Source organism: Cucurbita maxima, unplaced genomic scaffold, assembly GCF_002738345.1.
Source record: "Cucurbita maxima cultivar Rimu unplaced genomic scaffold, Cmax_1.0 Cma_Scf00007, whole genome shotgun sequence".
NCBI lineage: Eukaryota > Viridiplantae > Streptophyta > Magnoliopsida > Cucurbitales > Cucurbitaceae > Cucurbita > Cucurbita maxima.
The window spans coordinates 587,426-598,795 of record NW_019272023.1 but is presented as its reverse complement, the minus strand read 5'-3'; the positions used below and the strand labels follow the sequence as shown (position 1 = coordinate 598,795).

General features: G+C 38.6%; 3 protein-coding genes across 5 annotated transcripts in view; 1 reads left to right on the top strand and 2 right to left on the bottom strand.

The window, feature by feature from the left end:
- Positions 1–89: 89 nt before the first annotated feature.
- On the bottom strand, positions 90–2,136 carry LOC111481437 (transcription factor AS1-like). Of its 2 annotated transcripts, none has more exons than XM_023126847.1 (2): positions 2,060–2,136; positions 90–964 (listed from the first exon to the last, which is right to left on the bottom strand). In XM_023126847.1, the coding sequence occupies exon 2, from the start codon at positions 863–865 to the stop codon at positions 233–235; it is 633 nt and encodes a 210-aa protein (XP_022982615.1). In that variant the 5' UTR covers positions 866–964; positions 2,060–2,136; the 3' UTR covers positions 90–232. The 2 variants fall into 2 exon arrangements, with proteins under 2 accessions (XP_022982615.1, XP_022982614.1); XM_023126846.1 differs by having other exon boundaries at positions 1,264–2,131.
- A 1,149-nt stretch (positions 2,137–3,285) lies between these two features.
- Positions 3,286–9,709, bottom strand: LOC111481435 (RHOMBOID-like protein 1). 2 transcript variants are annotated; one of them, XM_023126843.1, is made up of 10 exons: positions 9,546–9,709; positions 9,262–9,362; positions 8,389–8,529; positions 6,674–7,210; positions 6,161–6,481; positions 5,867–6,030; positions 5,494–5,657; positions 5,145–5,404; positions 4,458–4,584; positions 3,286–3,625 (listed from the first exon to the last, which is right to left on the bottom strand). In XM_023126843.1, exons 4-10 carry the CDS (start codon positions 6,679–6,681, stop codon positions 3,503–3,505), a joined length of 1,167 nt encoding a protein of 388 aa, XP_022982611.1. In that variant the 5' UTR covers positions 6,682–7,210; positions 8,389–8,529; positions 9,262–9,362; positions 9,546–9,709; the 3' UTR covers positions 3,286–3,502. The 2 variants fall into 2 exon arrangements, with proteins under 2 accessions (XP_022982611.1, XP_022982610.1); XM_023126842.1 differs by lacking the exon at positions 9,262–9,362.
- Positions 9,710–10,261: 552 nt separating this feature from the next.
- Positions 10,262–11,370, top strand: part of LOC111481434 (scarecrow-like protein 9) — a 4,744-nt gene continuing 3,635 nt past the window's right edge. Inside the window, exon 1 of the mRNA XM_023126841.1 lies at positions 10,262–10,460. The gene's annotated coding sequence lies outside the window, so the exon portion shown is untranslated. The remainder of the gene's footprint in view (positions 10,461–11,370) is intronic.

Below are 11,370 nucleotides of genomic sequence, written 5' to 3'. Positions count from 1 at the left end.
ATGTATTATCCACTTTGGCCCATTACGTATAGTCGACAAACTCACGTTTTAAAAATACGTCTGTTAAGAAGATGTTTGTACACCATATATGAATACGAGGCAAGTGTAGGAGGACATTGATGCATAATTTCAGATGTCAATGGATACAAAATGGAAGTAAAAATACAAAAAGAGTACCTAAAAAGGAAGGGTTTTCCATGAAGAACTTGAGAGGCAATCACCAAACTTGAACTCACCTACCACTGGAATCAGCAATTCTAGTCCTGCAACCCATATGCTCAAGAAACTTAGTGAGGCTCAAGTGTTTAGCAGCCCATTGGTCAGCCAACTTTTGTTCTTTGGCCTCTGCATCCTTTCTCAACCCTGCCAATTGTTCCTTATACTCTGCTTCAATCCGCTCCAAACCACTCTTCTCTTCTTCTCTAAGAGCCTTCACTTTCCCTTCAACCTCCTCCATCTTTTGACGAATCCGGGACGCCTTCTCCGACTCCAATTGCAACTCTTGTCGTCTTAACCTCCACGCCGTTTCCTTCTTGTGCGCTGCCCAAGCACGGTGCCCTTCATCCAGCTCTCGGCAGCATTCCACAAGCTCCGAAGCAAACAGGCTTCCACCACATGATGCCATTGACATATGAGGTGCCAAATTGCCCAACACAAGAGGCATGTTTTCTGGGATTCTCTCTGGCTGTTGCAGCCAGGGGATGGGAGAGTAGGCTGGAACTGTGGGGGAAGAGAGCGTTAAGGTAACCGACGGGGAAGGCGGTCGGAGCAAAGAACCGCCGTTGGAGTTGGAAAGCCAAGGAGGAAGAGACGGTGGCGGAGTGGATGAATCCGTTTGAAGAAATCCCCCATTGGAAGTGGCCATGAGATAATTTTAACTGAATTGCCTTACAAACGTACACTCACAGCTGAGTTGAAGGCTCCACATTTATTAGTTCCCCCACAGCCTTCCTCTTCACAGCATCTAAGAAAGGATGAACATCAAGAACTTATGATAAGAAGATGACAAAACTGAAACAAATTTCAGGGAAAAGACAGACTAACACAGCAATCAAAGCTCGACCCATTTTACATTTCAGATCAGAAGCTGAAGTAATGAAGTAATGAAGAACAAAGCAGAGATAAGCAGTGATAGAAACAGGAAGAACCCATTAGAGTATCACCAAAAATTGTGCTAAATCCAAGAGAATTGTGCATAAAAACACATGGAAACCAGAAAAGAAACATAAAAAGATGAAAGGTGAAAGGGAGATGAGTGCATACACTGGTAGTGATAAGTACAAGGTTCCCCAGCCAAACAGAGCCCAATTCAGTGGAAACAAACAGAGAAAAAGAAACCCAATTCTGTAAAAGCCCCCAAAAGGTGAGAGAAGTGAAGGGCGTGGGTGTGCTGTGCTGTGCTGAAGGAGAGGGAAGAAAAGAGGTAAATATATGGAAGAGAGTGATAGAGAAGGGGGTGGGAAAGCCACAGCCACAGCCACAGCAGGCATTAACTTTGGTTTAGTCACTGTTGGATTATAATATATGTATAAAGGCAGAGGGGACGATTGAGACAGAGCGAAACAGCTGAGGATCAGAGCTGCTGCAGCGCCAGAAAGAGAAAGGGAGGGGGGGGAAGGGAGTGGGTGTTGCTTGGCATTTAATGGTGCAGAAAGCTTTAAGCTTGGTTTAAGCGCTTAACCTGCGCCACCCTCCATTCCACTCATTCACTTCTGTCCCTATCAAAATTCTCATCAAGGGTTTAGTTTCAAATGTAATTACTTTTCATTCGTAATAGTAATCAAAGAGAGACAAAGAGAGAGAAATGGAGGATAAGGAAGCGAATGGGAATTCTGAAGGCGGCGAATAAGGCAAAAGAAGAGCAGAGAGCGTCCACCGGGTCCGAGAGTCAGAGTGAGGATCGCGGAATCCTTGCGGTGGCCCCGCCGAGAAGGGGAATTCTGAAGCTCTGACGTCAGCAAAACAAACCCCAGAAAATGAAATTGGAATTGGAATTAAGAGGGTGGACTGTAGTCCGGGTTTCGCGGCCCGAGGCGACGGACTTTGATGGACACTCAACCTTTCTTCTCTGCTACTCCTCCTCCTCCTTTTGTCAGTGATGCGTTACGTCTCTTTTATCTTTCCATATCTTTCCATCTAAACCTCTAATGAAAACTTGTTCTTTTTCACAATTTCTTCATCACTTTCTATATCTAATCCCCCATGCAATTTCTTCATCACTTTATTGTCGCCTCAAAAAAGCACTCATGTCCCATCCTATTTTACTGATACGAAAGCTAAACGGTGAAAAAAAGCTGCTTATTATATAACAAAATAGAGAATAAAAGGTTTCGTTTTTTTTTTCTTTTTTTTTTTTAAAAAAAAAGAAGAAAAAATAAAATAATAATAAAGGAGAGTGGGATTTGATGTTTCAAAGCTGCCGTGAAATTGAGGGGGATCCTCTTCTTTAACCCAAAATCACTCTCAGTCTGCAAAAGCCGACTTAACACTGAACCATTACCACCTTCAACATTGCCTGCGTTCTCGAAACGGTCACTCACATCCGCCTATGTCCGCCGGGAAACCGCCACCGCCGGCCACCATTATTAAAGCATGTTTTAATATTTTGTTTTACCGCATTACAGTCAAGCCGTCTTAGCTCAGCCGGTAGACACGTGGCTTTTAATCACGTAAGCCACGTGGTCGTGGGTTCGATTCCCACAGACGACGTTTTTTAATAGAAAAAAATATAGAATTGGTATTTGTGCTATAACTGAGAATAAGGCCTAGAGATAGGGTGTTCTAGACGAGCCCCAGCCCCACCCTAGTTGCGGTTTGGTGTGAACACGTGGAATTTGTGGGGGGGGTGGGGGGGGATGTTTGGTTTTAAAAAGTCCCCACCACCCACTTTAAGAACTCCCATTGGAAGTATCGATAGGGTCAAGAAACAAAATCCGGTTGGAGATCCTTTGTTTTTATTTCCTTCTCTTTTTATTTATACTTAACGGCGTTTTAACGGCGTTTTAAAAAATGTGTATAAATTTATCTGAAATAAAAATTTACGTACGGAAGAAAACTGAAATGTTAAATCAAAGCATCTAATTAAAAGTATTAATATCACAATTAATAAAAATATATGCATATTGTTAAAAAATTTGCAATAACATTGTACTTAGTATCCTCTGCCAAGAAATAAAAAGTATTGTAAACATCTGCAGTAAAGTTGTACCATATGAACATTTAAACGCAAAAAGTGGGGTTAAAAAACTAAAATGATATATATATATATTTTGTTTTTCCACACAAAAAATGCGGCAAAGCCATTTTTCATTTAGTTCTGAGCCCTGATGACTAAAATGTGTGTTTGAAGCCTGCATTCATGAAACCTGATAAAATGACTTCACACACGGCTGTGGAGGGGAAAATACAGCATATACAGAAAGAAGAGAGGCGTATTTGCAGGATGAAACATGTGGTCCAAGGGGATGATGATTTTCCTGAAGTGGTGTGGGTTTTCATTCAATCAGTTACAAAGCCCAGAACACAAACCTTGTATCTCAGAGTTTGACGCATTTGGGAGAATATACGTCCCGGATTTGCCGTTGCTCGAGCACGTCAGATTCAACTGGTTACCTACCTGATGTGACTGAAAACCAAAGATGGAAATTTGGAAAAAGTTTAGATGAAAGGAGTTGGTATAAACCTAAAATTTCATTTCAGAATCAATTCAATAATCAAAACAAAATATATATTACTTTTATGATTTCTTAGATTTTGAGTTTTTATCTCATACAAAGATGGGCACTACGCTTTTCTTTTTCTTTTTTTTTTTTTTTTCTCTTTTACATTCATTNTCTTGAGATAAATTTATAGGTGAATTTCCGCATGTCAACAGAATTGAGCTAGTAAATCCAGGTATTCACTATTTAATTCTCAAATTTCAAAAGCTCCTCAAAGTTCAATTTAGTGGTTTTCTTAATCAAAAAATAAAATTGGTATATTTCTTTTTTTTTTTTTTTTTTTTATTAACTTGTACCAACATAATGTCTTAGACTTGCCCACTGTTATCAATGTTTAAAATTATCTTCATATAAATTCAAGCACCTGACAATTTTGGAATGCCCATGGCTATTTGATAATAATTTATAGTTTTATGTTTTTGAAAGTTAAAACCCACTTATGATTTCTTTTTCTTTTTTTTTTCACCTTGCTAAATATACTCGAATTCCTAACTAAAGTTCAAAAATAAAAATAAATCTTGAAAATCTTTGTTTTAGGGCTCTTAAAATCCCGATTAATAACTAGATTATTAAGTAAAGAATCTATGAGAAAACTTTTTTTTTTTTTTTAAGGGAACAAAATGACTATAAAGTAGGCCTTAAATAATTGTTAATTAGGGTGAGGTATGAAATGTTTTAGAAAATCCTCTGTTGTAAGGAAAAACCAAGGAGAAATGAGAATGCAGAAGGAAAGATTACCAAACAGTATGTAGGTTCTGAATTGCAGCTCCATTTCGAAGTAGGAACGCAAGACAAATAATGGCACCAAGAGCAATGACGGTTTGCATCAAATCCTCGACGAAGTAAAACCAGGCCAACGGTGAACCTGGAAAATAACGTCTTAGATCAGTTTCAAAATTAAATCATCTTGCCAAAATAGGTCAACAAGATGGGTATAATCTCAGTCGCTTCACTTCTTTGAAAGAAAGAATCTTTTACTTCTACTATCAATAAGAAACCTGGAAGTAAAAATCTACATCCAACATTGAATCTGAAGTTGTATTATACACATTCTAACTTCATCAAACTAATCTTTCTGAAACATGAAGATTCAACTATGCAATGACTTTGGAATTAAGTACTCAGATCATAGAGTGAAGGTGTATTCCTCTAGTTGACAGCCAATAACTTAACATTTCTGAAGATTATTTTCGTTTTTTTATAACTAAAGAAGTTCCATGGGACGCTGAAATATTGTTTAACCATCAAAACAAGATTTTATAAGCATATTTTGACATCAAGTTAATGGTTTCTTGAGATATCTTGGGTTAAAAAAAATAAAATAAAAAATAAAAACTCCTATACCTTGTGATTCCACTTTCTAATTTTGTATGCTCTCTCAATACAATTGGATAAAGGCAGCACAAATATATGTGAATTGCTTACCCGGCAATCAGAAGTATTAGCGAAATGATCCATAATACGCATTGATATATCTTGAATTTATGTTCGACGGGGATGGAAGAATCTGTTATAGAAGTATATCTTCGGCTAACCCATCCAAACTGCGGGCGAATGAGAAATACAAACCCCAGAAGAAATCCAGAAATAAATCCTCCGATATGAGCAAAATTATCAACATGAGGAAGAATTCCTACTGCCAAGTTGATCGCTATAATGACCAACAGAGTAAGAAGAGCTGGTACCTGAAGGGGCAAAGAGACCAGAAAATGCAACCAAGCTAAGTGTCAGGATTCATCAGAAAATTTCAATACAAATGCGGCTTGAAGAGTACCTTATTAGAATATATCGTCCAGTTAGTGATGAGTTCAGAAAGCATTCCTCCGAGCAACCCAAACAAGGCACCAGAAGCCCCGACAGAGATGTTTGACTGGATGAACAGAGCAGACAACAGACTCCCACCAAATCCGGATATAACATATAGCAAGCCGATCCGTACTGCAAGACATTCACAAAAGAGTTGGTTAAGGGTGGAAGGCCAGTGAATCAACTGTATATAAACATAGAATAATCCATGTCTAGGAAAACAACAGAACTCTTAATAAAGTGGCCAACAATCAAAGGTCGCCTCTTAAATAGGCATTTCAGGGAATAATTCTGTTACCAACACCAGAAAAGAAAAGGAAAGAATGATCAAAGGTACGTACTAAATCCAAATTCTTGTTCAAGACGAATCCCAATGACTAAGAGACTCAACATATTCGCCAATAAATGAAAAACACCGGCATGTAACCAATTACACGTGACGAGACGCCACAGTTGGTCTCCATGAACCACTTTATTAACTTCTAATGCACCCATACTCCGTAGCCTGAAACACAAGCAATAATTGGTTCAGTGGACAATGCATAGTTCACTTGAACGACGAAAAATTCAAGATGTAATTGACACACAGAATTCCGGAAGAAAAAAAATATGAGAACGCAGTGGAACCAACTTACGTTAAAGATGAAGGTCCAAGCAGAGGATTTTCTTTTAGGGGCTGGAAAGAGAATCTACCCAAGAATCGAGCAATACAAGTGACTGAATTCTTAGGGCAATTATTAACATACATGGTGATAATGAACATAACAATATTGGCTATAACAAATGACGGAATTAACCAAGAGATCCATTTCTTGAATTGCTTGACTTCCCTGTAAGCAATTGAACCCGACGCTTGCAACGACTGGGCATCCACCTCTACAGGATGTATTGCAGTACCTTGCCGGGAATTGACCCTGATTTGAATATCCGAAGGGTGATGTTCCGCCATTGAAGCTCTTTCTCAAGTTAGAGAGACAAAATAGGATGAAACGATGGGATGAACTTGATCAACAACTCAAAAGAAAATAAAAAAAGACGAAAGAAAGAAGAAAAAAAATAATAATAATAAATAAATAAATATATATATATATATTAATAAAAAAGTTTACTTAAGAAAGTGAAAATGGTCGACAATGATAGAGGCTTACCGAGTCATAATTAGAAGGTGCAAGAATCAAAGGCCACCTACCATGGCGGCTAGAGATACATGAGAGACGCCCAATTGTTCATAACGAGAGATGGCTCGTGTTACAAGTCTCTCAGGCGAAGGATCTTCTTTCTTTGGTTGCTCAAGTAATCATACAGCAATATTCCATTTTGCAGGGGCCAATTATGAAATCCCAAAGAGGAAGAAAATTCAGAACCCAATTAACTTCGTTTTTTCGTTTCCTTTTCCAATCAATCAAACAAGAACTGAACTTTTCACATGTTTACAACTATAAGAATAGCTATTCATTTCAAACATAAACAAAATTGTCAAAATAATATTAAATATAACATGCCGTATAATGTTTACATACTGTACTCTTCAAATACTTCAATTGCTATTATGCATCTGTAAATTCTTGGCTGTATAATTACTTGCAACAAGGGGACACCTCCGATCAGGCAGTTGCAGTTGAGCTAGCAACTCCAGTTTAAGAAATTCAACGATCAGAATCTTCAAATAAATTGGTTGACCTACTCTGAATGAGAAGAATCAAAGTCAATAATACACATAAAATAATTAATTCAAAGATTGTTATTTGTTTCATAAAATAATAAATTAGTGCTAGAAGGGGCTACTGAAGATGGCCATTATTTGTCTAAACTTGGCTGAATAAATCAATTCCCAATACAAAAGATTTCATCTAAACTAGATGAGTTGAAACAAAACAAAGAGTCTGGATCCGAGACTGGGACTTCGGCAATCAGGGTTTTATGATTTCAATGGTCCGAAGTCCAATCGGCCTGTGGAAAACTATAAATCTGTTTGCTTAAGCTTTATTTTGAATGATTTTATGATCATTGTTGTTTTTAACTGGACTTTCTCTAAGAAGGCCACTGCTTGGGCATTTTGGGCGGCAACCGAGAGAGTATTGATGAGGCCTCTAACCACATATCTCCACACTGGTATGATATTGTCAAATTTGAGCATCAACTTTCATTGTTTTGGGTTTTCCAAAAAACTTCGTACCAATGGAGATAGTATTAATCATTCCCAAAATTAGTCAAGGGATTCCCTCCCAACAATCCTCAACAATCCTCAACACTCCTTCTCTCGAACAAAGTACCACATAGAGCCTCCCTTGAGGTCTATGGAGCCCTCGAAAAGCCTCCCCTTATCGAGGCTCGACTCCTTCTTTGGAGTCCTCGAACAAAGTACAACCTTTGTTCGACACTTTAGTTACCTTTTGACTATACCTTCGAAGCTCACAATTCTTTGTTCGACATTTGAGGATTCTATTGATATGACTAAGTTTAGGGCATGCTCTGATACCATGTTAGAAATCACAAATCTCCACAATGGTATAAAATTGTCCACTTTGAGCATAAGCTCTCATGGCTTTGCTTTGAACTTCTCTAAAAGGCCTCATACTAATGGAGATAGTATTCCTTACTTATAAACCCTTCATCATTTCCTAAATTAGTCAGTGTGGGACTCCCTCCCAACAATCCTCAACAGCCCCCATGTCCCACCTACCTTCGAAAAAGTCAGGTCGTCAAACAGCCATCCTTCCTGACTTTTCACAAAGGCCCTTTACAATATATGCTTTGTTAGCTCTCTTTGGACACTGACAAGAGCACCTGCAAATCTTCCCAATGCTCATGACAATAGAGCAATGGATTGCGTTTGATGAACCAGTCATGACGCCTTCCTCACCTTTTGCAGCGATAGCTACCGTCCACTCTTGTGCGCTGGACTGCTTGCCATTTTCATCAGCTGCTTCATCGGCATCGTCTTGGAGATATCTTTCCCCAGTGCCCGACATCATGTCATGAACTCAGGTTGGATGAATATAAACTGAAACCAACGCAAACATGCCAAGTGAGCCATTACAGTACAAACTGTCAATTGTCTCCTTTCCGTTTCCATTGACTGAAATTATCCGTCTACAAGTTTTGCCTAGAAATGACAGCATGTAAACTTCATAGATAAACATTAGCATTTTCTATCCTAAGTGAACCATTCGCATTTGAAACCGAATTCAAACTCTCACCAATCTCGCCCAAAGGAACTAAAAAAATAACAGAAAGTTTTACTTTCTCATACTGCAGTTCGTAGCAATTCAAGATTAAGGTACAGAAGCAACATTTAGATTCAGGCCTCCGTGCATCAACAATTTGACAATCCTTGTTGAGTGCCAAACTAACAACTATAAAATGCATGGTTGCAAGCTATCAAGCGTATGTCATGCAGAAAAATCTGCAAGTAACCTACAAGAACACATAGATAAATCCTAATCTTCTGGACTACAAAAATACCAAGAGAATCAAGCTTCTAGAGCAAGAGCCATGCAAAACGCCAAATTCTTTTGAAGGAAAAGTGAGTATAGTACAAAGAGAATGAAAAATTTTACGAATACAAAAGTGGGAAGAGAGCCGGAAACATCACATCCATCGTTTGCACGAGATCATCAGGCTTCAGCAACAACTTCTAGACTAAAGTTCTGGTTTCAACTTAATAAACATAGTAAGAAATATTGCTTCACAAAGCGAATTAGGAAGTTCTATATCTTCGTCTCTTCCAGTTTACCTCAAATTCAAATAAGCTGAGAGTAAACTAGCCTTGATCAACGCTGCAGACACTGTCATTTGTATTTGAACAAAATAAACCAGGCAATCTCACTGATGCAACTACTAGAACAATCAAGCAAACCGAGAGTAAACTAGTTTTAATCGATGCCGCAGATACTTGTGAATTGACAATTGAACAAGAAATCAGACAATCATCGACGCAACCACTACAAACTGAAAACAGTTCGCTTCCAGGAAATAATAAGAAAGAATGGAGCAGCGATAAGGAAAGAAGCGTCGCACCTTATAGACGATGGCAACTAGGGCTCCGCTACAGAGAATGAAGATAAGAGTAGTTGTTCTTGATCGACTGTCGAAGATGACGATTGAGATCAAAATAAGCCTCGGTTTGATTCAATTCTCTCCAAGTCCTTGTCCCGTTTCTCCGAACAGCGCGGAACAGGAGGGAAAGATTGCAAATATTTTTAATAAATATTTTTATTTATTAAAAATGTAAGTGGCGCGCAACTTAGCTTATTTCATGCATCGAACCGAATGTTTGCGCGAGTTACCGCCGCGGGAAGGTTTAAAAATTAATCGAACCCGGTTCGCACCTATCCCCCAATTGCGGGAAATTTTTAAAAATAATCGAATCCGGTTCGCACCTATCCCCCAAATGCGGGAAAGTTCAAACAGGTCAAACCTACGATGGACGTGCACTTCACTAGAGACTTCTTCATCTTTCCTCCTTTTTTTTTCCGGTATTCTCTCTCTCCGCCGTACAAGTCCGATCTGTTCCACGTGCCAACACGTGCGTGACTTGTGGTCCCTATCCACGTCCACACGCACTTTTAAGCCAGGGGTATTTTAGTAAACCTGCATGCTTAAAGCAATTTGAGCTGACTTAATTGGACACGTTGCGCTCTGTGAATGGAGGAGACTCGAAAAAGCGAGTAGGTTTCATATGTTTATTAAGAAAATACGGGGATTATTGGTAGTTTTTGATTCGGGCAACTGGCTGAGCCAGTGCGATCGGAATCAACGGCTGGGATTCGTCTTCAACCTCCGACTTCCTTTTAGAAACTTTTGTAGCTTCAGGCGAACCAGCTATCACTGCTAATTTTATTTACAGAGACAAAAAGTTTTTAGTCGAAATTCAATTTCCCCATCGTTCTCTTGGCTTCTACATCCTTCTCTGTAACCCAGGGTTTCTGTGAGGTACGCATTTCCATATAGTTTTTGCTTCAATGAAAGCAAAGCATATTAAGTATCTCTACAGTTTCTGTGATCGTTCTCCACCTGCGCATGTTTGAATTCATTTTGACTATTGACGTCTTCATTTGAGTAATCGATCAATTTAGTTTCTATTATCGTTACCTGATTGTGCTCGAGCTCTTTTAATGACTAGGTGTAAAGCATTCACTAGGAGTTAGTCTTAGTTATTTATCAGGCAAGCTAGATTCTGGGATGCTGTAACTCAAATTCTGTGGATGTCATCAACGACCTGGTAGATTTTGAACATTTGAAATTTGGATTATTGAGAGTTCTTTTCTTTTTTTTTTCTTTTTTTTGAGTGTGTGTGTGTGTGTGTGTGTGGAGGGGGGGTGCTTTTTTTTTTATGTGTGGCCCACTCTTTTGTCCTTAGCATGTGGAAGCCACTACTTTCCTTCAAAGAGTAAAATTTGTTCAGTTTCATTGGATAAGCTCGTGTGTATGTTTAGCCGTTGACCCAATACGGTGAAAAAAGGTCTAAATGAACTTTGTCACTTCAAGTTGGTCATCATTTATCTCCAATAGGCAGATTGTCAGTTTAGTCTCGAGTGTAAATGAAGTGATGGAGTAAAGGCAAAAGAAGAAGAAAGCTTGGAAAAAGCTAACAATGCACGCACACTATACATGTACACATGTATGCATATATATATGTTTTGCTTCCATATTAATAGATAAGTATGGCTTAAGGACAGTATTGAATCCCTTGTACTTACATCTATAACATGGACACCAAATTTTTATTTTCATAAAATGTAAACCAAGAGGGAGAATTTTCGCTTCCAGATGGCTTAGACAAGGTAGGTTCAATTCAAGCCAACTTGAGTAGCTTTTTTAAAGCTCTTTTGGCTGTAAGGTT